The 25,835-nt window shown below is 34.2% G+C and overlaps 4 protein-coding genes across 5 annotated transcripts; 2 read left to right on the top strand and 2 right to left on the bottom strand.

Moving 5' to 3' along the window:
• Window positions 1-278: 278 nt before the first annotated feature.
• LOC111892387 (nodulin homeobox) lies at window positions 279-5,141 on the top strand. The gene is made up of 17 exons (XM_023888444.3): window positions 279-510; window positions 698-746; window positions 996-1,121; window positions 1,241-1,399; window positions 1,478-1,561; window positions 1,634-1,765; window positions 1,850-2,050; window positions 2,138-2,257; window positions 2,340-2,435; window positions 2,516-2,665; window positions 2,762-3,053; window positions 3,151-3,264; window positions 3,358-3,430; window positions 3,589-3,652; window positions 3,734-4,057; window positions 4,133-4,167; window positions 4,431-5,141. Exons 2-17 carry the CDS (start codon window positions 720-722, stop codon window positions 4,915-4,917), a joined length of 2,484 nt encoding a protein of 827 aa, XP_023744212.1. The 5' UTR covers window positions 279-510; window positions 698-719; the 3' UTR covers window positions 4,918-5,141.
• A 1,649-nt stretch (window positions 5,142-6,790) lies between these two features.
• LOC111892378 (serine/threonine-protein phosphatase BSL1) lies at window positions 6,791-12,662 on the bottom strand. Its single transcript, XM_023888428.2, has 20 exons — window positions 12,054-12,662; window positions 11,904-11,964; window positions 11,750-11,828; window positions 11,585-11,664; window positions 11,394-11,488; window positions 11,152-11,251; window positions 10,888-10,957; window positions 10,674-10,775; window positions 10,498-10,579; window positions 10,062-10,392; window positions 9,168-9,348; window positions 8,903-9,070; window positions 8,527-8,765; window positions 8,329-8,413; window positions 8,153-8,251; window positions 7,866-8,065; window positions 7,713-7,788; window positions 7,486-7,621; window positions 7,233-7,372; window positions 6,791-7,098 (listed from the first exon to the last, which is right to left on the bottom strand). The coding sequence occupies exons 1-20, from the start codon at window positions 12,256-12,258 to the stop codon at window positions 7,015-7,017; spliced, it is 2,613 nt and encodes an 870-aa protein (XP_023744196.1). The 5' UTR covers window positions 12,259-12,662; the 3' UTR covers window positions 6,791-7,014.
• Window positions 12,663-19,269: 6,607 nt separating this feature from the next.
• On the top strand, window positions 19,270-20,514 carry LOC111892946 (uncharacterized). Its single transcript, XM_023889024.2, has one exon. It carries the CDS (start codon window positions 19,270-19,272, stop codon window positions 20,512-20,514), a length of 1,245 nt encoding a protein of 414 aa, XP_023744792.2.
• Window positions 20,515-21,182: 668 nt separating this feature from the next.
• On the bottom strand, window positions 21,183-23,993 carry LOC111892367 (uncharacterized). Of its 2 annotated transcripts, none has more exons than XM_042901967.1 (11): window positions 23,458-23,993; window positions 23,274-23,373; window positions 23,090-23,190; window positions 22,773-22,861; window positions 22,554-22,610; window positions 22,339-22,447; window positions 22,148-22,249; window positions 22,014-22,078; window positions 21,758-21,926; window positions 21,621-21,675; window positions 21,183-21,516 (listed from the first exon to the last, which is right to left on the bottom strand). In XM_042901967.1, exons 2-11 carry the CDS (start codon window positions 23,302-23,304, stop codon window positions 21,356-21,358), a joined length of 939 nt encoding a protein of 312 aa, XP_042757901.1. In that variant the 5' UTR covers window positions 23,305-23,373; window positions 23,458-23,993; the 3' UTR covers window positions 21,183-21,355. The 2 variants fall into 2 exon arrangements, with proteins under 2 accessions (XP_042757901.1, XP_023744190.1); XM_023888422.2 differs by having other exon boundaries at window positions 23,090-23,198; window positions 23,458-23,992.
• Window positions 23,994-25,835: the final 1,842 nt, after the last annotated feature.

Raw genomic sequence — 25,835 nt, 5'->3', positions numbered from 1 at the left:
ATCTACGGTTTCACTAAACCACACATGATTTATTTTCATATGATTTGATATTAATTTCTTATTTTTACATGTTCATTTAGAGTATGTGTGCTCAAAGTAATCATGGTGATTTTAAGGATTATTATCAAATAATCAATCAAGTAAAGTAAAATTACATAATTTTATAAATATTTTACGGCTCTTCTTATAGGGTACAATGGTCAATTACGAATGATAATAAGACTAGAGAATAAAAATCTTCAGGCATAAATAAATTTTGTACATACAAATGGGTCACACTAGCGCAAGTTAGCACAGCCTACTCTTCATAGTTGAGACGACAATATTCAGTAATTGATTGACGAACGCAGTCCCAATCATATATATAAAACCCAAGAGAAATCCATATTTCTCAACTCAACTCAGTCACTCACCGGCATCTCACGATTGATTATCAATCAACATTTGCTTAACCAAGTTTACTCCATTTAGTCCCTAGCGATTTCCCAACTATATCGTCGCTAGTTGAAGGTAACTTGTTCCAAGTTCCGCCTTCTTGTCGTTAGTAATTTCTGAAAATTTCTTCAGTTGTATGTTTGTTTCCTGTTTTCGACCAGAAATCTAGGGCTTAGATTGTTGAATTTCGAAGAATCGTAAAATAATATTGTTAAAATGTATATTTGTTTTTAATGTTCTGTTTTCTGTTCTTCCCTTTCAGTTCTGGTTCGAAAAATGTAGCAATGAAGTCTGCAAGGGAGGATGAACCAGTGAGTAACGAGTACAATTTTTGAAGTTTATTTTTCTTAACATGAATGGATATTTTCATACGATATATGACGTACAGTTTTTAATGAATTGCTCATATCTCTCTCTTTTTTTTTTACGCTAATACCCCTGGCTTAAATAGGTATCACAATCTAATTAGTCATTTCTGGTCCTTTAGAAGGTTACTTTGTAGGAAATTTATCTAAACTTTATATTAATACAATGCTCATATGGAATGCTTTGATTTGCAGGCTATTGATTTAGTTTCAGCTGTTGAACAGTTTCATAAACTAAGCTGTTCGGATCTAAGCCAGCTAATCAGGGATTCTGGAAATGGCCCCATTCGATATGTTAAACGCAATGGATCATTGTTTGAGGTTGCTACATTTTACAATTTACATTCACTCAATCATGTATTTATTAATCAAAATTTTCACCTCAGTTATTAGTTATTAGTTATTGCATGCTGACTGTGATTAACCTTGACATGTTTCAGATATATATAGAAAGTCTAGCAAGAAATCTTCCTTCGTACCTTATTTTAAAGCTTCTATTATTTAAAAGAGACGAACAGCATCTCAAATACTTATTATCCGGGGTACGATTATTGCATGGTTTGCATGATATTGCTTATTGCCATTCAAAACTCAGGCAGGTTGGTGAATTTCTTATTTCTTGTTCAATTTTTCTTTATCTTTTACATTCCAGTAGTAACCGATTTTTCCTGCTGCAGCTTCTGTTTGATGATTCGAGTTCATCAGAATGTGTTCTTGATTTTATATTTTCCATCGTTGTTTTTCTTAGCAACTTTAAGCAGGTTAACTCTGCCCTCTTCACATTTTATTTCCACACAACATTTTGTCACTGAAATTTAACTTTGGTGATCCAGAAACTTAATCCTCCAAGCAATAATGAGGTTCTTTATCACTCGACATTATTGGCTAGCACTTTGTATCTCTTTAAAGCATGTATATCTTCACAGTGGCATGACATTACCAGTGTTCTACTTGCACACCCAAAGGTAACATTTTTTTTATGAGTCAATGATTTATGATTCGTTAATTATATGTTCGGTTTTTAATTATCTATTGAAATTATTTGTCAGGTTGATGTATTTACGGGTGTAGTTTTCCCCTCTGTCCGTGTGGTTATTAATTTTCTTCAAGTGAAGCTTTCAGCTCAACATACTGACACTTACAATGCTGATGAAGTCTACAGTTTCTGCATGCATTGTGAGGCTTCTCTACAGTTTCTTCACTCACTTTGCCAGCTAAAACTGTTTCGTGAATGCATTGTTAAGAATAAGGTTTTTACTCTTTAAATCCTTAGCTGTAATTGTATCTATCTTCCAAATTTCTTATAACAAGCCAATACTCATTGTATTCTTCTCCAGGATCTTCGCAAAGAAGGTGGTGTTCTTTGGTTGGTTCAAGACATTATGAAACTTCCACAATGCAAAGACTCTCATCTTATGGTGGTGGTTTCTAGGCTAAAATCAAAGATTCTATCTATTGTAAGTTCTGATTGTAGACCATGATCATCTTATGCTTACTTTATTAAAGGAATTTTAATAGCTATAAATCCTCTTTCTTCAGATGCTGCAACTTTGTGAAGTGGAAAGCATTTCTTTCTTGGATTTGGCTGCAAGCACCACTGAAGGCTTGGATTTAGCTAAGTCTACTATGTCTGAGGTGTGAAAAAGACATTATCATAATAATAACCAAATTAGGTTGCATGATGTTTGTATTCATGCACATTGGATAATGTGTAGGTCCTTGAATTGCTAAATATCATGTTTTGTGGAGGTGTCAATGGTGTTTCTGCTTACAATCCAAGGGGGATTTTGCAACTAAATGCAATGCGACTAGTTGAAATAGTCTCTGATGATTCTAATTTCCGATCTTACATAGTGTCAAATTTTGTAAGCTTTGATCTACTTTATTATTATTTACATTTACATTTACTTTTCTGTGATTCATTGAATTTGCAATTGTTGTTGTATCACATGTGAATGCAGACAGAGGTTTTGACAAGAGTGTTTTTGGTACCACATGAAGAATTCTTGTGTAGTTGGTGTTCCTCTGATTCAAGGGCTGCTGAAGGGGATATTACTCTGAATTATGATTCCTATTCAGCATCTGGACAGGTTTTGGGTGTGAGGTCTATGCATACATCACATGCTTCAAAACCTGTTTTCATTACTAACTCCCCTGCTTCTCAGACCTCCTATCCCTTTGCACATCAAAAAACATCTTTACTGGTCAAAATTGTAGCTAATCTCACCTGTTTTGTTCCAGATCTCTGTAAAGGTAAAAAAAAAAAAAAAATAGCCAATTTAGCTTTACATATATATGTATGCATCTGTCACTTGCTTTGTCTAATTATATTTATTGTTTTTATCCACAGAGGAGAAAAGTCTCTTCCTTAACAAGTTTTTTCAGTGCTTGCAAAAGGAACGTTCTAACTTACCAGATGGAGTTGCACATGGTGGTGGTGCTAAAACAGCAGCTGCAAACCTGAGTATATATCAATTTCAACAATTCCTTTAGCTTTGGTTGATAAGAAACACATGCCTTTGCTTTGCTTATATAACATATTATCTGTATGTTGCAGATTCCTTATTGGTTCATGCTGGATCTTTGACTATTTCTAGATACCTTAATGAAGATGATGTTAAACGCCTTAGGTAATTGCTTTAATTTAAACTACTGAATTCAACCTTTGACTCCAGACTCACAATTGGTTTTCAATTAGAATCTCGAAGGGCATTTCTGTATGCTAAAAACATCACAAGTCGCTTGATTTGTTAATTTTTTTTGTTGTTGTTGTCTTGGGTTCATGTAGGTTGTTCGTTATGCAATTGGAGGAACTAATACGTCGTCAAGAATCCAATATCCACCAAGTCAAGGTACAACGGTTGACTCTCATCAACACAAAATATATAGTCGTTATTTATGATTTATTAAGACATACATGATTGTGATTGTAGGAGGTTCATAATAGACGTATACCTCAAAGATCAACTCGAGATGGGTGCAAGCGAAACAAAGGGAGGGGTGTGGATGAGAGTGAGAGTGAGAGAGATGCTACGAACATTGAAATAATCGGATCATATTTATCCAATTTGCAGTTAAAGAATAGAACGAACAATGTTGAAGAGGAAAGTTTTAGAAGTTTGCAGCTAAAGAAAAGGAAGCGCAACATAATGAATGATGTGCAAATATCCATGATTGAGAATGCTTTATGTGATGAGCCTAATATGCAGCGGAGAACCGCCTCTGTACAACTTTGGGCTGATAAATTGAGTCGTCATGTACGTAAGATTTGCATATTGTCAATTCATTATAATAATTTATTTCCTCTAAAGTTGTATAATTTTCTTTTACAGGGTTCAGAAATCACTTATTCCCAGCTAAAAAATTGGTAAGAAACCCAACGTGAAAAACTCCAAAACCAGAAGAAAAAAAAAAAAAAAAAAACACAACCACAGGCTGCTATATGACAATTTTTTACAATCACATAGGCTGATATAATTACACCGACACTCTCCAAATATTTAATGTCCAAACTCAAAACAAGAGGATATCTGACTGACTCGGTGCAATTTGAAACCAAAGCCTTGGACTCCTTTTATAGAATGTGGGAGGGTGTTTTTAAATACGGTTTTTGGTTTGATGTTCCTTCAGGTTAAATAATCGGAAAGCGAAAGTAGCACGGGCAGCTGCTAAGAATACCACCACCCCTGTAGATGTAGATGGTGGGTCGGTAACAGATCATGTCTCGGACTCACCGGAGAGTCAGAGTCCTGGTGCTGATGAGCCATCTTCATATGAAGGTGACCCGCAGCCGCAAACCCAGCAGAAAGATGTGACGGGGGGAAGTTGTTTTAGGGTACAGAATGGACAACATGTTGTCCTGTTTGATGGGAAAGGAGAAGAGATTGGGAAGGGAATCATACATCTTGCAAAAGGGATATGGTTTGACACAAATTTGCAGAAATCCGGGTTGTGTGTTGTGGATGTTACATATCTCAAAGTCGATGAAAACACTCGTCTCCCACACCCGTGTCATGCTACTGGCAACTCATATGCTGACGCGCAAATGACATTTGGAAGAAAAAGGATACTCTGGCACTCCACTAAACTTCTCGTCATCCACCACTTGCACAATTAAACTCTCTCTCTCTCTCTTTCTTTCTTTTAGATTAGTTTGAGTTGGCATCTTAAACAAAACCAAACATGCATATTATTCTGCATACATACCTTACCAAATCGCATTGCTTGCTTTTGTGAAGACTAATTATCAAACTATGAAACTTAACATGCATATCATATTCATATATATCTTTCTTCAAAGGTTTTAGTAAAATCTTGGAAATTAGAGTATGTTTATGTTCATCTGCATCAATTTTCATTTCTATCTATTACTTCTATATTAGGATACTAGGTGTGAGACCTGTATATTATACGGGTTGATTAAAACAAAATGTTAATATAAATGATTAAATAGAAAATTTATTTAAATTTGAAATTTGAGGTAACTGAAAATTATGAGAAAAAAACATGCAAAAAATAAATAAATTAAAATTATGTGTTTAGTTATCAAATTTGTGTACTAAACGGGTAAATTATAACAAAATGTTAAACACAAAGGTTTAAATTGTAAATTTATTTGAAATTGAAATTAAAATTTAGAATTTGAAATTTGAAATTAATAGTCATTATGGTAGGTTTAATTTATGGAAGTTATATTAATGATATATTGGAAATAAAAAATGAAGTAAATGACAAGTGAAAACTAAATATATCTCAAAATTATGACAAAATGACATGTGGCTAATTGAATGAGAGAATGACATGCAGCAAAACCATTCTTATTTATTAGGGTAGATTATATGTTCAGTTTACACCCCTTTTGACATATTTAACACAAATTATAATATTATTTTTTAATAAATTTTACCGTTCAAAAGAGGTAATTGACGTGTTGAAAATAAGACCAATGTTCTATGTTGTTGTTTTTATTATAAATTTTACTTATAGTTATATAAAAAGGCAAGAATGTTTTGTCATTTTCTTTAATTATATTAAAAATACTACTTTTTACAAAAAAAAAAAATAATAAAAAATTGCTTTCGTTTTATAATTTTTAATAACCTGTAGGTCAAATATATAAATAAGTATGTCGGATAAATTTGAAACATTTTATAAATAGTAAAACCACTTTTTCCTCGTGAGAAAGGTTTGTAAACATGGGCCACTTCATAACTTATGATTACTTGAGAGTCAAGCACTCCAAAAAAAAGTTGTCACAAATCTGAATCACATCATCTTCAACTTTAAGTAACATGCCGTTGAAAAAGAAGATTGCATGAAGTTTTGACTCCACTAATTAAGCAACCAAGAATCTTGGACTATTTCAATGATGTTACTATGCATTGGTAACGGAACCAATATTTTCAATTTTTTATTGGTTTATTAGCAACCTTAAACAACCCAAATCTTTTATTAAAAAATATATTTTTTTGTATTACTAACAAGTAGAAAAATGTTTCCGATTTTGAAGCAAAATATGTACTAGGATAGTAAGATTTTACCCCCGATCCTATTTAATCCCATTAGTTTTTATTTTGTAGTCATATACTTAGTTTTCTAAATCCTAGGAAATCCATGAGGTATGTTCACAAGTCACAACCCTGGCGCAGAGCCTAAGAAACTGCCTATTTATAGCTTGAATTTTTTTGTCAAATGAAGTCGAAACCGAGCATTGCATATTGTTGAGGCCTTGTAAAATAGGTCAGTCCCTTTGGTCTATATTTTTAGTATATTTATAAGACATTGATTTGAAATGTTTATGAAGTTGATAGGACATTCAGTTCAGTACTAGTCACGTACTCACGTTTTAGATCTACAAATCATTCAGCATGACTTATTTGCAAAGTTATTTATTTATTTTTTCTTCAAAAAGTGGAAAAGTAAAGGTGGACGGACAGATGGGACGTGTTAGGGACTACATAAAGAATTTATCTATAAAATGAGTCAGTCTCTCATAAAAGATAAAACATTAAAAAAATATAAACACAAGGCAACTTATGAGTTATGTTACAAGTTAAATAATAATACACAATACAACACCATTCAACCTCATCTTTCCTGAATCCTGAATGTAGAAACACCCACCGACACCAAGAAAGGGATAGCAAAAGTCTTTCTCGTATGAACAAAGCTATATGTAATTTTGTCCAATAAATATAGTGTAAATAGCAAGAGTCTAAATATATGCAAGGGAGTTCCTGTCATGATTGGGCTGGGGGCGGCCCCTAGTAGGCGTTGGTGGTCTTTGATTATTAAGCTCCTACAATTACAATTACAATTACAAATCGAAGGATAAGTAAGTATTATCATATATTCCTATTCAGTTGCTGTTTTTGTTTCTGTATTATTGAGTAAAAAAGGAAACAAGTTTAGTTTAGAATTTAGATTAGTTACCTGCATCCAGGTGTCGTCTTGGACATGTTCTGGAGAGTTTTCTGGCGAGTGAAGTGGAGGTGGCAGTGGATGAATCAGTTTTGGAACAATCACCAGTCCTCTTCCAACCACTAGTAAAGCTCCAGCATTGTTTGCAGTTCCTGATAATACAGTCATTTAGACTGAGATTGTATAATACTATATATAGTGGGGGAAAAAAAAAAGACAACAGGTATACTATACTATTGCTTAAGTTAGTGGTTACCATACATACCACAATAGTTGGTTGCAGAGAAAAGGGTAATCAACTGGCCCTGAGCAAATCTTTCAAACCCATCCATCACGCATTCATGTGCTCTTATAATCAGCTGAAGTTTGTTTCTCTTACAAAAGTCTGTAACCCTATCAGGCTGCAACCAAACAACTCAATACTTAATTAACTCATTCATGTCTGATCACATGTATAAAATATTTTTAAAAAAAAAAATGCAATATGAATACCCCAAAAGTAACCAAACCAGGTCCCCTAGCATTTGGCCTTAAACCTTCCACACTATCATTCTCCGTAGGATCAGACCTGCAAAAAATTTTCTTTTTTAAATAATAATAAGTCTGATTCCTTGGAAGTAAACGAATGGAATTCAGGGAACTTGCCATAAAAGATCCATTAAGATAAGAGATCCAGCATCCATAGTTATTGGTCTTTCTATTTTCTCAATCTGTTCAACCAAATGTATGGACCTCCCTATCCCACCATGCATGCAGATTATCTTCTTCTCAATCAATGCCGCCAGCGGAAGATGGTTAAATACCTGATTGAATCGTGTCCATGCCCATATCCCATCGTTCTCCCCCTACACACCATACATACATCATACATCATACATCATTCCATTCACATATCAAAAAAAAAAAACAAATTAACTCCTTCCACTCCTTACCATTCTTTCTATGCATTCAAGACGAAACCCAAACAGCGCGTTTATATCAGCAGCCTCATGGTTCCCACGTATCAAATGAACATTCTCAGGATACTGAATCTGAATAAATAGACAAATAAATCATATCATATTTTGGTTGTAAGTTGTAACAACCAACTTGTAAAGCATATACCTACCTTTAAGGCAAGAAGCAATGTGATAGTCTCCAAGCTATGTTGACCTCGGTCAACATAATCGCCAAGGAATAAATAGTCAATATATCTGAAGTGGAAGGGTCAACACAATCTGAATTCAGTAAATGCTGCAAGATTTTGAAAGGAAAAAAAAATATATATATTAATTAAAAAGTAAGGCAAAGCATATGTAATACATACGTTATGTCTCCAGCAGTAGAAGGAAATCCGTATTCATCAAAGAGGCGCATCAGATCACCAAACTGTCCATGTAAATCACCAAACACTTTGATCGGAGCTTTCAGCTGAAGAACCGTAGGCTCGTGTAAAAAAATCTGTTCAGCAGCATAGCAAAGCTCTCCTACTTCATATGAATCAAGGAAAAACCTTCTGTTAACAGGGGGTTTCCAGTTTCGAGGCCTAAGCAAATTAGATATCACCTGCAACAATGCAAATACATCATATCATAAGTTTTCCAAATATACACAAAATCAACTTTCTTTATTACCCATCCCATACATACACTAGCAACTAGCAGTTACACTTTCTTGTGAAAAGAAGTAGTTTGTAAACTTACTTTTTTGTGCAAGCCTTGAGGCGACTTTTGCCTAGTGAACTTTTTGGTTGGATAGGAAAGGTCGTTTTGGGTAGGAATCATTCGTCTGCTCTCGTTTTCAAATTGATCCAACGATAATTGCCTCACCAATCCACCTAGATTTCCTACAGTCTCTTTAGCAACTACAACCTGCATCATATCATATTAATAATAATAATAATAACAACGCTTCTTTATCATAAAAAAGAAGACACAATTTTTTAAATAAAGAAAAAAGAAGACATACAGCTCTAGGGTGAAGCCTAACATCTCCCTCTGTATCAGCAGGCTCTGGAGGATGTGAGTCGTCTGAAGGGGGTAAGTTGTTGTCTTGATTTGCAGCCTGTGCCTGTGCAGCTTGCCAGACAGCATTCACAGCCTTGGCTTCCTGAGCAGAAGCTTCCGCCAGCCTCTCCATAGATTCTCTACTGAAAAACACATAAATATGCATACTAAGTAAGCCTCTATTTGCTATGATGGAATGAAATCACAAACAAATGGAATCAGCAAGGTTAAGAAATGGATCTTTACAAACCACTTTCAGGTTTGCTTGGGCTTGGCTTCAAATAAATAAACAACAAAATGTATTTTATGAAATAGAGATGTATCGCTAAATAAATTGCATATAAACATATTTAACTTCTTTGGAAAATATACAATACGAATTTCAAATCAAATACTCAAAAATAATACTTCACATTAGTTTTTCTTTTTAATTCCATCATGCACATGGAATGGAATTTTGTAACATACCAACATAACCATTTTTATTTATGTAACTTATAATCACAAAAATCTTTATTAAAGCATTCATGATTTTAACTAAATAAAAATATTATTTTCTAAAATAAGCTAGAAAATATACTTTTATTGGGATTTTAATGAGATTCTATATGAATAATTTATTATTTCTGTAAATAGAAATTCATTAGCTATAATAAAATATATGCAATGAATAGAGTTAGAACTATACATTGTATTTCTATATAAATATTAAAAAAAACTCATTAAAGTCCTACTGACCAACAAAACACAGTCATGGAATGTAATGATGTATTCCATCACCTTTGCTTATTCCATTCCATCCAACCAAACAGATCCTAAAATTTCAGCATACGGTAAAAGGAGATACATGTCTGACCTTAAAGCACCAGATGAGGGGCTCTCTGGTCTACTATCAGGAGACATAGGATCAAATGGGCTTGAATTATTTGTTCTTGGACTTGTCATATTTGAGGTGCTTTCAGTAGTATCTGACTGAAGAGCCGAATTCTCTGCAATAAGAAAATCATCTAACAACACATCTCCACGAAGACCACCATAAATATATATACGAACACCAACAGATGAAGCTGCATGTCTACAACGCCGCATCAGCTCCAAAGCAGGGTCTTCAGTTTGGGCCTTGTTGGGCCTCGAAGAAGTCACCATGCCATGTCTGTCTAACCAAACTCCAGCAGCAGTGTCCAATACTGTGCACAATATTATCCAACCATGTTGCAAAACACTTATATTTAGAGAGATACATAGATACATAGATATTTTGTTCATCATGTTCATGATAAAAAAAGATTAACCTGCAACAGCTGATTCACCATCTACTGCTCGTCCTCCCCTAAGAACACCTCCTGTAACGTGCAATCTAGCACCAACAAAGACCTGATCACCAACAAATGAGTAGATTTTTTAAAGAGAGAGACACTGGTAAATGGTAAATGGTAAATGGTGAATCAAATAAGAAACTAATACTTACCGCAGCATGTTGATACCTTGGTGAGGGGGAAACTCCAGGTGCAAGTGTCCATTCCCATTCACCATTTCTATGCATCAGCAATCCATAAGCATCTGCTAAAGGCTGCAAATCAACATACACAAACCGATTATAAGAAAAAACAGAATGCCATGTTTTGTTTATACTTTATAATTACAGTTGTGAATACAACTAAACAACAAACAACAAGGCATACCGTGCCTGAGATGTCTCTTCCACCACAAAGCAAGAACATACCATCTGAACGGGCACTAGCAGTTGCATACCTGCAAAGTATACAACACTACCTTCTTTAAATAAATGGGATACCATATATTCCTACAAATGAATGTAGGAACTTGTAAACGAATCTTTTACTCCAAACGAGCTACACACTAGAAGATTAAAAACTTTCAACAAGGTTAACTATAAGGAACAATATCAAAGAACCTTCAGAACTGGTACTAACTTGCATACTTACATTCTAGCAGAAGGTTTATCACCTTCCGGATTTAGTCTCTGCCATGCATACGGTTTTTGAGCAGTATCCAAAGCCCAAGCATCTGAAAGTACTTTCTTTCCTAAAATAAAAGATGTTGCTATTATTGGTTTATGCCCTCTAATCTTGTTTTGTGTCTTGATGAAGAAAACGGTTGTAGTGATAGATGCATAGAGAGCAAAGAAAAACCTAGACATGAATGATGAATGATGAATCACACTCACCATCATTGCCACTAACAGTAACAAGGTATCGTTGGGCTACCAAGTCCATCACATGGCCATAACGAGGGCCAGGACCCTCCCCTCTAACAACAACCCTGCACTCCACAAACATTTCAGAGAACTCATAAAAGCTTCACAAGACATGGATACAAATCCACATTTTGAATGAACATTGAACAAGTCAAGTTTACCGGTGCCATTTGTATTTGTCATTGGTCAAGTCAAGCACATAAAGATCATCTGTTGAATGCCCGGATGGGCCTATCCCTCCCTAATGAACAAACACAAATTTATAAAAACTCAAAAGCAAGAATTGTGTGTGATTTGATTTGATTGTAAATCAGCATTATAATCACCTGAAATACAACCATGGTTCCCACAGCAGCTGCCGCATGGGCAGCCCTAGGTGAAGGAGGCTCCCCAGCCGGTAGTATTCTGGAAATTTTTCACAAATTAACAATCGGATACTAAAGGGAATTGAATGCAAGAATAAAGTATAATGGAAGCAACCTGGTCCATTTCCTGGTAATAACATCATATACATGAACTGAATTTGTCACGCCATCCAACCCTAAAGTGTTAAAATCGAAAAAGCTCAATCAATTTGCAGCAATTAGAACCCCAACGGTATATAATAACCAACTAAGAAGTGATATTTACGGATGCCGGGGACAGCAGAGGACGGGCCACCTCCAATGGCGGTGGCGCCACCGAATAAGATAAGGCGAGGGCCTTGAGATTTGGTTGGTGCGACGGCAGTGAGAGTGTGGCCGCAGCGAGGACCAGGAGCATCATCCTCAGTATCCCAGAAAGTCTCCAATGGAGAATAGGCGGGAGCTGGTTGTAGCCACGGTTTTGAACCCATAAAAACCAATAAATACCCCCAATTATATCACTCAGCCCAAAATGACTACAAGTTACCAACAATCAGAAATTCAACTGAATATCTCCTGATGATTGTAGAACGAATAGAATGGTTAAAAAAAAGGCTTGCAGCAGAAACCACCTCCTTGTCGCAGCGGTGAGGTGAGGTGGTGGATGCGACCTCGGCCGAGGGCTTTTGGCCTCTGACAGCTAAATTACTGGATGTGTATCATAGAAAATACATTGAAGAGAGCAGAATATTGGAGGAATTGACAACAGAAAACTGTAGTGATACTGAATTGGGATTATGTGGGATCGCACTAGAAAGAGGAACGCCGGGAAGACCGGAGATGGAAAAGTGGGCTTGAAAAAAGGAAGATCAGGAGTTCTGACGTGGTTTTACAAACTACAAAGCATGGTACTTGTTAAATAATAAAATGTTTATTAAAATAATAGTAAAATACTATAATCGTATAATAAACGGCACATTTCATTTAGTTTTAACAATTTATATATTTTTGTAAATGATAACCTATTTTTCTTTTTTCTTTTTCAATTTGGACAACCAACGAAAGTAGTTATTTCTTCTAGAAAGTAGAAATTGGATAATCTTAAGCTTAAATATGTTAGGGTGTGTTTGGAAGTAAATTTTAAAAATGATTATTTAATATTGAATGACATAATTTAATGATTTATTGTAAAAGGAAATATTGCAAAAGATAATAATTAGATATTATTTTCATGGTATAAAATATATGACAAATCTGATTAAAGGATAATATAAACTAAAGACAAAATAAGAATATGCACGTAATTTGATTCTATCTATTGATGGTATATTTTGCTGCAAGCTAGTGCCAAAAGTGAATATTCATTGTCGCTTGAAGTTATGAGATCTTCCAGATTTTGATTATTCAAACAAATAACAGTAAACTAATGGTAAAACATCGATGTACAAGTAATTATATTTAATTTATTGATAATTCTAAATTGATGATCTAATCTTAAGATAATTTAAATTAATTTTAATTATGAATATAATGATTTGACATTATGGATGTGTTTGGAAACTTGGTTGAAAACTAAAAGCTAGTAACTAAAAGTTGTAGCTTTTATTTATGTAAAATTGTTTGGCAAAATAGTTAGTTAACTTTTTAATATGTAAAATTAGTTAAAACAAAAAAAAAAGTGTTGGAAAGGCTATGATAATCGAAAATTATTTGAAGTATTTTTTGATTATGTATTTGAAGTAACTTTTTGATCCAGAGGTTTTATTTAAAATAAGAACTTGTTGATAGTAGTGGGGTTTTTAGGTTATAATAAAAATGTATTTGTGGAATTTCACATAATACTTATGAGTACATGGAACCTAAAACATTTTACAACTTTTCACTGTTGATAACAACATATTTTATGAAACAAAACTAAAACCCTATGATAATCGAAATCACAAGTAGGAAACATACATTTGCTTAATCGAATTAAGCTAATCATATTTTTTGAAGATTTTCTTGGAAAACTAACTCCAATTGTGTGGTAGCCTCTAATGCATCACAACCAAACCCTAGGAAACCCTAGGATCGATAATATGAGAGAGAGAGAGAGAGACGAGAAAATCAAATTTCTCTAAGTATGAGAGGTAGTGGCCGATTTTGGCTAGGGGCAACTCTATTTATACCTTCCATGTAACATCCCGACTTGATGTATTTCCAAAATTCACTCTTATGTATGAAGATTTTTTATTTTTAGCCCTTGGGTATGAGGAAGCTTGTAAAATGGCCCAAAGTGGCAATTTCATAATTTTTGCCAAGAGGTTAGTACGTTGGGCGTACGTTCTGTACGCTAGGTGTACTAGGACGGACCCTAGTACGCTGGGCGTACAGCGGCGTGTACGTGGTAAATACTCTAACCCTAATATTTAGGGTTTGGTCCATATATAAGCATCATTAACTCTTCATTCCTCATTCCCTCTCTAGCCTCCAACCTCCATTTCGTCCTTTGCAATCCTAATCCCATGTGTATGATCATTTGAGTTCAAAAGTGTGTGTTTGTGGTGCCTTTGAAGCAAGGTGAAGAAAGAAGCATCATCTTGGAAGATCAAGACCTTAGATCTAGGAACACCTCACTTTCAAGATCCATTTTGAGGAATATAGTTATGAACTTGATGATTCTATGCATAGATCTAAGTTAACCATGGACTTTGTGTCCTTTAGGTCCCATTGTTTGGGTATTTTGAGTATGAGCTACTCTAATCCCTTTAAGTTATCCTTTCAGTCACTTTGAGGTGCTTAGAAGCATAAAAATGTAGTCTTGATCATAGTTTTCCTTCCATGCATGTATTTTGAGGTCTTAATAGGTTAAGTGGTTGAGGTTTTGGTGTTAAGACCTTATTGGCCATGCAAGACCATAAAGTTGGAAACTTTATGGTCAAAAACGTTATTTAGGACTTGGATCTGCATTTGGACATAATAAGCCGAAGTAATAAGCTCTTAATCGGTTAAGAAAAGAGTTGCTACGTACGTTGGGCGAACCAAATGGTACGATGCGTGTATGCAAATTTGGCCCTGATGTCTCGGACCTCGAGTATGCCTCGTGTACCTCCAGAGTACTCCTCGCATATAAAGCCTGTGTCGAATTGACTGAGTTTACTCGGTTGTGTTGACTTGGTTGCCTTGTGGATTTTGACCAGTTTTGACCAAGGGTATTATGGGAAAATGTTATTAATTTAGAATGGAAAATGTTTTGACATTTAGGATTTGGGTTGAGTCGTTGTCTGAGTGGAGAGTTATTCAGACTGCATTTAGGGTGAGTTTTCCTCATTATACTTACGGGTCGAAGGAACCAATGTCGGCCCATTGGATTGATATTCTGGTTTACTGTATGTCGATATGTTGTAGTGATCTGTTAGATCTGTATCCTGGTATATAGAATGTTGTTATGTTGTAGTGATCTGTTAGATCTGTATGAATACATGTATCTGCTACCTATTGATTGTTATGGTATTTTTTGATATGTGTTGGTATACTGGGTTAAGGCGGACCAACTGGGACTGAAGGCCAAGACCCCCAGGATGGTTCGGATAGACTCAAGGCATGTGCGGCGGACCAGTCAGGACGAAGGCCCAGAGAGCAGTCCAGATAAGATACAATCCCTTTAATCAAGGGATACAATTGTATAGATTAGTATATATTGAACATTAGGGGTGAAACCCTAATGTAAACACGACTTGGTGTCGTAATCGTGTTTGTGACAATCTGTCTTCTTGGTGAAAGAAAATTTTAGTGAACTCTTGTGTTATTTACTTTCTATTCTTTGTTTTCCATAGATTAGTTTGCTTTTGTTATTTATACTTGAAGTGTATCCGATCAAATCAAAACCTTACAGTATGTAACCCTAATCTTATGATTTTAGAATAAAACTATGGTTTTTATGTTTCATAGTATGTTGATATTAATTATAAAGACATAGATCCTTAGGTTGCATGGTATCCTTAAGTGTTAAGAAATTTTTCTCCAGTACGTTGAAGTTGTAACCTTAAAAATCCACAAGTGGTATCTTAGGGAACTCACTAAGCTTCGTGCTCACGGTTTAAGTTTTAAATATTTTAGTTACTTCTTGTAGCAAGGGGAAGAGTCAGACTTGATTGCATCACATACATTGGAGATTTCACACTATTGTTTTTATGATACTCTGATGTTTTGTTTTGAAACTACTTTGATACTACGATGATCTTTTGACGAAATAGAATGAATGGTTTTTATCTTGTTAAAATGAATAAATTTCTATAAGTTTTTGGGACATTACAATTGATCCATTCTTTCAACGTCAATGATATCACAATTAGTAAGTATTCTTTCGATTCATATGTTTTTTTTTTAATTTGACTTCATTATAATATACACAACTCATGAATAAACCATTAAACCGTTATCTCACAGTTTATTTGTTATGTTGATCATGTGAAAGGTTTTGAACACACTAACAAATAATTTATGACAGTGAAAGCATATAATAATTCTACTCATATGTTCAAGCTAAAACCTACAAGGATCTTCTGTTCATACTATTATTGCAACTACAAGAATTATGATGATTACATAATTTATTAACTAAAGATCTCCTTATTGCAATCTTGTTCTTCCCACTTTAAATGGATGTCAAAGATCCAAACTAGAATCCATCTAATAGAACCACACCTAAAAACACCAACCACACAACAAGATAACCCTTTGGAGAGAGGAAAAAATAACCTAAAACACAAACCCTAAAAGGGTTGTTTTTGCGTCGATTTTTGGAGAAGAAAGGGACGAATTTTGGAGCTAAGGGATTTAGCATCTGTGATTTGATCCCTACCACTCTATTTATAGATATTCGGTCGCTTAATGCCAAAGCAGCCACATTATTGCTTAAATCGCCCCTGGACTATTCCAATTAATTAAATTTTTTAGTTAACTAACATCCAATCTGTACAATTAATTAATTCTAAATTAGCTTCTAATTAATTAATCATAAGATGATAAATTAATAAACTAACTTCTTCTAATTTTATTTTGTCATTTAATTGCTCAATTGGGGTGTTAAGTTTAACCTAGAAAGACCTTGTTATTATTAAAAATATTACCAATATTACACACTATTTCCAATATCATTGCCACAAAACCTATTTTATATATTTAACTAGTGGTTTTTTTTTCTAAACCCATTCTTGATGATTACTCATAAAAACTCAATCTTGTTTAATAAATTTATGATTAGTTAAAAAGATTTAATTAATATAGATTTGGTTAATGACAAATACATTATTTATTTATTATTTTATTTATATAACATTTCACCATTAAATAATAAATAACTAATATTAAATTATTTATATTAAGTTGATAAGCAAAAAAATTATACATTATATTTATTATTATTTTTTATGTTGTTTAGTGTGACCCATATATTTACATACTAAGAATAATACAATTGTTTTATTTGTTTTGTGCTTTAATTCAAACAATGATTGGTGTATAATATGTTAGGGATATTTTTGAACGACATGAAATCACAACAAGTTAGTAAAATAATAATTGATTCAAGAAAATCATTTTACTTGTAAAAATGCATTTGTCTTTCTTAGTAAAAATAATCCATTTCGTCATCACCATTAACATAATTTGAAGTTGCATGTATGGAGGGCCAACATGTGTTGTGTTGTTGTGTTAGTTGGAAATGACATAACCAAATGATTGTTTAGCCAATGATGGATTTCGAGCCACATAATGAATCGAAGAACTAAGGACGTTTCTAATACCTATAGTAGCTCTTGCTGGAGCAATTGTAGCATCTCCGACCCTCGTTAGTTTTGCCCATTTATTCTTAAAAGTGAAGGACCTTAGACTATTTATCTATTCTTTGAGAAAGTTAACATTTTATCGGTCGATAGAAAAGGGCCCTAGAAGATAGGTTAAATAAGATAGGAGGTTGCAGATTGGCCTTACGATGATAATATCATCATATAAGGATCTAGAGCTTGTATGTGGAGGATAAGTTTTAGTAGCATCAATTTAAAGACACTTAAACCCATATAGAGACATAGTCATTGAATGAATTTTAAGAAACCTAATGGGAAATGAATATATGTAAGAAGATCTTATATGAGACAAGAATATATAAATCTAGATTTATCCTATTTTGGTACCACTTGTTAAGTATAAATATTAACAAATGTATTGCTTAGGGGTGTGAATACCATCTAAAACAGAGATGGTGAACAAGATAAAGATGATGCAAATTGTTAGTTACATAACTTTGAACTTATTGAGGTTTTCAATGCATAACATGAATCTCACTCATTGTTCTTCGATGAATAAAGGGTTGAAAAAACTCAGACAACCTAATATATTCAAAATTCTCACCAAAAAGATAATTTTATATTTTTTCTAAGCTCTTGAAATGCACATGTGAATATCTAAAAAAAATTCATAATTCAAAACACATGTACCAATATGATATGAGATCTATTTGTAATGTTACAAAGAGAATAATCTATATAGCGTCATCTTGTAAAAAACTCTTTGCTATAACTAGAAACATATTCCTAACCTTGTCATCTTGTCTACCACAATCCATGGTGGATCAACCACGATCTGGAAACATCATCTAGCCATAAACAAATTATGATCGGATGAAACGATAAAGATGGGAGTATCTGAATAGTTGATAAACGTCTATATTGACATCAAATAACCATTTTTCTGAATATGTAATCGCTAAATGTCTATATTTACATCAAATAACCATTTTTCTGCATCTTTAATTTCTTTTTTGATGTCGCTAATCCATCCTTTTTTTTTTTTAAAAAAAAAAAAGAAATCTTTTGTGATATTGTTTCTACGTGCAATAATTTCCTTGCGCTTTTTGATGTCACTCTAATTAATTGACTTCTCCTAACATGCGTATAGAAGCCAATATATTATCTGGCATTATTTTTGTGGAAATTCTTGATCATGATAAAAAAAACCTTATGACATGGGCCAACAACATGTTTAGGATTGAACAATGATAATTACATTTCTTTATAAAGAGGGTATTTATACCCTTTATCGATCATCTTAGATGATGAAAATGATATTTTATTTGAGCTAAAAACAATGTAAAAGAAAAAGAAAAGTATTGTTATTTGAGTTTGTATAGAAACAAAAAAATTTAATGTTACTATAAGGCCAACCGGTGTGGGTATCACGTAAACGTCCGTGGTCTAGTTGGCCACGAACCACGGACGTGCACACCGTCCCGGTGGTTCGTGGTCGACCGTGGTCGTTGCAAAATGTGTTCGGGACAACGAAATGAAACGAGGATTGCTATTGGTCGAATATTTTGAGCCGTTGAACGGCTATTTTGTGGCCGTTCCTTTTTTTTTTTTTTTCAAACTCAATTATAAAAACTCAATTACAAAACTCAATACCAAAACACATACACATACATATACATTCTACACTCAATTACACCTATGGATCCCTCGATAAATATGGAATTTTTAAAAAGTTTTGACTCGGATGACGACGTTGAATTCGTCGAGACATTCTTCAATGTTGTGCAACACGTTCACGTCGAAGAAAGTTCGAATGCAGCGCGTACAAGGACGGTCGTCAATCGTGATCGTCAAGCCGCACACGACTTATTGGTACGTGATTACTTTGCCGATAATTGTCTTTATAATGACGACTCGTTCGAACGTCGTTTTCGTCTGAATAAGGCTATATTTTTACGTATTAGTAATGCTTTAGAATCTCGTTATGATTTTTTCAAACAAAAACCCGACGCTAGAGGAAGAATGGGTTTTAGTAGTATACAAAAATGTGCGGCTGCTCTTAGGTATTTGGGATACGGTATAGCATTTGATGCATCTGACGAATACTTGAAAATATCCGAGAGGACCGCGGTTGAATGTGTAGATTGGTTTTCTGCATGTGTTTATGAGGTTTTTCACGAAGAATATTTGCGTAAACCTACTCAACGTGATATTGAGAGATTATATTCGGCTCATGAAGAGAGGCATGGATTTCCCGGTATGCTTGGCAGTCTAGATTGTACGCATGTGGCTTGGGAAAAATGTCCAACTACATGGCGTGGTCAGTTCACTCGAGGAGATATAGGTGAACCAACTATCATCCTAGAAGCTGTTGCATCTCAAGATTTGTGGATATGGCATGCCTTTTTTGGAGTAGCGGGGTCCAACAACGACCTTAATGTTCTTGGTCAGTCTCCACTTTTCAACGATATTTGGACCGGCAAAGCACCTGATATGACGTTCACGGTAAACGGGCACGCGTACAAATATGGTTACTACCTTGGTGATGGGATATACCCGGATTATTCTACATTGATGAAGGCATACTCAGTTCCTCGAAGTGAAAAAACAAAATTGTTTACAAAAAAACAGGAATCAGCAAGAAAGGATATCGAGAGGGCATTTGGAGTCCTTAAGCAAACATGGCATATAGTGAAATATGCTACACGACTTTGGGATAAAGAAAGAATTAAGCGAATGGTCCTAGCATGTATTATAATGCATAATATGATTATTGAAAATGAAGGTCGAGCGATTTGCACGTATGATCCGAACGACGTTGTCGTTCCAATTGAGGAGTTCGTACCCGGAACGAATGTTTTTTTGGAGCGAGTTGTCGAAATCCATAACAGTGAAACGTGTTTCAATCTTCGAGAAGATGTCGCGGAACATTTGTACCAACATAGCATGAACGACGATTAGGATTTTTATATGTATGTTTGTTCGTTTTCTTATTAATGTAATGTTTGTTTTCTAGATTAACTAAGTAATGTAGTTTAAAATTGTTATTTTATTTTTATAATTAATGAAAAAATAGTTTTAAAAAAATAAATGCTTTTTACTTTTAAAAATTGTAATTTTATTTTAATTTTTGGATTAAAAAAAAGTAATTTTATTGTATTTTTGATTTAAAAAAAAGTTATTTTATTGTATTTTTGAATTAAAAAAAAATAAAAATAATGATGTGGAGTGGTGTGTTTAGTGGTAAGTATCCCATGTTAGTGGTAATGGAATGTGGTTCTGATGTGGCACCCACCACATATGTGGTATGTGGTGGGTATAACGGATGGTCTAACACAACCAACTTTTATCTTTGGCTTTTAATGGCTAGTTTTTTTGCGTTATGTCTCCTTAAATTTTCATTTTACCTCTTAAAGAGAGAACCACAACATTTGATCCCATTTACTTCAAGACCATGTGTTTTATTTTATCTTTTTCTAAAAAGATAGAAATTAAAAATTAGTCCATGGGTGTTTTTTTTCCTTCTAAAAAAATTTAGAATTCAACAAAACCCAACCCAATAATATAATCTCGCATGGCTTGATACGAATATCAATATCAGAGAATGGTCTTCTTATGTAGGCAAGAGCTGCCAAATTAAAACGATTTGCATTAATTGAAATGGACCCTGCCTAACAACTAACGTCCAAATAATAACATAGTAATATTGTTTATTAATAAGAAATAAGTGAATAAGTATAAACTAATTAAAGTAACACTATTAATTCCAAAGAAGATAACAAAGAGTTGAAAACTGATTTACTCAAGAGCAAGGATTGGGAAATCTTGAATGAACCTCATCTATGTCTGCAATGATTTCTGGGCTAAGCTTTATATCACATGCATTAACAACCTCCTCAAGTTGCCATAATTTTGTAGCCCCAAAAATAGCACTGCTCACAAGAGGGTGTCTCAAAACAAAACCTGTCCATAATTACCACATACAAATTAACTTTATTTCTTTTAATGATTTTTTATAAAACAAAACTTAAAAAAAAAAAAAAAAAAAAAAAAAACACATTGTATACCAATTGCAAGAGATACCGGATGGATACCATAACGTTCTGCAATCGAGACATATGCCTGCAGAATCAAATTTTAAATGAAGCATATGAACAAAATTGATGTGAAATTCATTATTCATAAAGAAGGAGAGTGGATTTACTTTAGTAGCTTCTGTAATGGTGGGATTTGATAAGTTATATCTGGATTCCCCTTCTGAATACCTGCCTTTGAAAAGATTCAAACGAGCATCATCTCCACCACCATCAGGTAACATATACTTTCCAGAAAGCAAACCCATTGCCAGAGGGCTATATGCCAATAACCTAACCCTAAAAAAATTATTTACAAAAAGACCATAAAATTTTGAAATATTTATTTATATATAGTATGAAAAATAGTAAGCAATGAAGAGATACCTCTCCAAATGACAACACTCTGCCAATCCTGAATCGAAATTTCGACAGAGCAAGTTGTACGAGTTCTACAAGATCAATAAAAGTTGATGCTAATTGCAAATAGTCTGATGAGTCAAAATCAAATGATGCAAAACCTGAACAGTGGTTATTCTTGGATAGCTAGGGTTATTTTCAGCAGCTTGTAGGAACTTCATGACCCCATATGGTGTTTCATTGCTTACACCAATGAATCTGATCTACATAAAAAACATCATTTTCATTATCATTAGTTAAAGCTGATTTGGTGTAGAATTACAATTTACAGATGATTGGTGAGGGTACCAACCTTACCAGCATCAACTGCTGTTCCTAGAGCATCAAGTTGTTCATCAAAACTAACAGGGCTATATTGTCTGACAGGATCATAATCAGTTTCTCCAAACATTGGAACATATCTGCATCAAATAATTTCCAAGAAAACAAAATATTAGGAACCATGTTATGTATTATATATACATACAGCTTCATGTTAATGGAGTTTATATTAAAGGGGCAACAAACCGATCAGGCCAATGGAGTTGATAAAGATCGATATAGTCAGTCTGTAGTCTCAGCAAACTGCAGCAGTTGTCCAACATACAAAATGCACCCATCAACTGAAAAGTTACCATTTTTTACTAGAATTACAGCACAAGTATTCTATTCTTGTAAAAAGCAAGCTGAGTGTAAGATGATAATACACTAATGTGAATGTGAATGTGAATGTGAATGTGATCTAACCTGTTGTCAATAGCCATCTTTATATTCCTTCTATCCAAACTAGTTGGACCCCCTCGAATCCAACTCATCTGCCCAGAAGGGCCACTAACCTGCAAAATTTACTTTCAGAAGAGTAATTTTACATTCCCTAATGGACATTTTTAGGAAACAAAGCTTGTCAAGTTCATACAATAAACCAATTCGATAATTCCTAAGCAAACAACATGTATAGTACTACCAACACATTTCATTATTCAATTTAACCTAATAACAAACAGACATACATATCGAATTCTGAAAAGCAACCAATCATTAGCAAATAGGAAGGAGACAAAAACCTTGGTAGCAAATACAACACGATCACGAGGTATTTTTCTCTCTCTAAGCCAGCGACCAAAGTATTCTTCGCTCCTTCCTTGTGTTTCTGCACGCTGTGGCACTGGATACCTGAAAATTTCTCAGAAATTATTCAATACAAATTACAAAGTAATAATCAATTAATGAGAAAGCAAAATAGGTTACATTTCTGCAGAATCGAAGAAGTTGATTCCATAATCGAATGCTTTGTCCAGGAGTTTGAAGGACTGTGACAACGAATTTTGCTCACCGAACGTCATCGTCCCTTTCAAAGAAAAAACAAAACAAAACAAAAAATTTGAGTCCATTGTTACTCTCTCTATAAAAGGGGGAGAAGGTCGAGGACAACCTAAACAGAGCTTTGAAACAATGAGACTGGGAGTGAGATTTGAAAGAGGGATAGCCATTTTAGCCGAACTGCAAGCAGTCTGCAGCACCACCACCAGTAAGCTTACTTAATACAAACCGATATTGTATATGGTCGTGAGCACCACCAGCCCTCCTTTTTCAAAGTTGATGTGCTACTTCCTTCTTTCTTGTGCTGGAAACCAATTGAGTTTTCAGGAATTCAATAACCTTTCCAGCCGATTACCTCCTTGCCCTATTCATTTGACAATCTACCAGACGAAAGAGGGCTGATGGCCTGATTGCTTGCGTTCTTGGTGTTCTTCACTTCTTCGCACAACACAAGTCACGTGATGGGAGGCAAAGAGGTGGCCGGCGTGAATGGCGGCGGATGAGTTTATGGAGAATGGCGATGGAGAAGATCCCAGTTGTTAGTGAGGCAGAGATAAGGTATTCGCGGGAAAAAGAAAATAGTTAGAACAAAAGAGAAGATGTGTTCCACGGGCGTAGGGCATCTCTAACCCCGCATAAAAAGTCATTTGTACACTACCTGAGCCTTTACAAAAACGTCGTCTTAATTCATATATGTGTATAAAAATGAATTAGTAGTTGGAAATACATATAAAAATATTAATTATATACAAAATTGTCGCCTTACAAACGACGTGTCTCGCCAAAGCTCAGAAAAGCTTGAGGCTTGACATTGCTTTACAAAAACGTCGTCTTAATTCATATATGTGTATAAAAATGAATAGTAGTTGGAAATACATATAAAAATATTAATTATATACAAAATTGTCGCCTTACAAACGACGTGTCTCGCCAAAGCTCAGAAAAACTTGAGGCTTGACATTGCCGCCAAACCACGCCTTACGTTATTTAGAACTTTGCGATATATAAACATTTATCATAAAAGTGTGCACACTCAATGAGTGGTGTCACACTCATTTAAAGGTATATATATATATATATATATATATATATATATATATATATATATATATACATTTGAAATTTGACCGTTCATTGGTCATGTGGGTGGAAAGTGCAACAATGGAGCGTGGCCACAAAGTGTCAACTATGGCCTCTGCCGCACCGAAACCACAATGAGGGAGCGGTATTCTAAGCTGAGGTGGCAAGGGAGTGCATCCTCTACCACACCCATTTTCCTAGGCCTAATGCTCCAACCTTACATTATACTTAACATTATATATAGTATTGGATTTTAGTGTAACTCGATATATAGTGGTGGATTTTATTGTAACACTAAATATAGTGTTGAATAAAGAACAATATACATAAAATATTCTTTTTAGCGTTAAATATAGTGTAATGGGTTGGAGGATTTTAGTGTTTACACTATAATTATTAGTGTAGTGTAAAAAATTAATGTTAGAGGTTGGAGATGATCTTAGGGTCCCAACCCAATGCCACTGGCAACAACCCTCTTCAAATTCGACTACCCTCTTCAAACTTTATTGGGTAACGAACTTTCAACTTTGTTTACATTTAGTCACTTGATTTTTTTGTGCTTGATTTACCCCTGAATTACTTGAATTTATTCACATTTTATCCTTATGACTAGTTATAACCGGTCATAAGGGTAAAATGTGAACAATTTCATATAATTTGGGGGTCAATCAGGCACAAAAAACGTTTAATGATTAAATGTGAACAAAATTGAAAGTTTGTTACCATTTCAAGCCATTATCATGTAAATGGTTCTAAATGTTATTAAGAATGAGCACAAGCTGAATATGAAGGTCACAAAAGTGAGGATGTTACAGTAATTGTGTGATATACATTTATTGTGTAAGGTACTAAAAACAACACTTAAAATACAATAGAAGCGACTTTAATCACATAGAAATTGAAGAAACAAAGATTATTGTGGTTTTAGAAATATACTTAGGACATAAGCGACAATTTTCACTCTAGATGATGGAGACGGTCGTTGTAGATCGTGCGAGGACGAGAGAACATATGATAAATAAGCATGAAGATAATGCATTGTTAAATTTGAATAAGGTTTTTCTCTTTACAAAGACACGAGATTTGATTGGAGAGTGTGGATGCATAAGATCAAGGTCGTGGAGTAGTACATGAGTAGTCTAGGTGCTAGTTGCCTTTACATTGTTTGTGCATTTTGTCTAGTTTTAACTTTCAACTTGTTTTGTCGATATTTTTCTTCCTAGTTATTACTTGTATCTACCTTTTCTATTTGTATGTTGGTTGTATATGTACCTTCTCACCATGCTCATTTTGATTTACGATCTATTTTTCGTTTTATTGCTTGTATATGTGTCTTTTTGCCTTTGTAAAACTCTACTGATTATTTCTTCTTTGTGGGTTGGCGTTTCAATTATACATGAATAAAGAAAC

This window comes from Lactuca sativa, chromosome 5, assembly GCF_002870075.4.
Source record: "Lactuca sativa cultivar Salinas chromosome 5, Lsat_Salinas_v11, whole genome shotgun sequence".
Classification (NCBI taxonomy): domain Eukaryota; kingdom Viridiplantae; phylum Streptophyta; class Magnoliopsida; order Asterales; family Asteraceae; genus Lactuca; species Lactuca sativa.
This window is presented reverse-complemented; position numbering and strand designations above follow the sequence as displayed.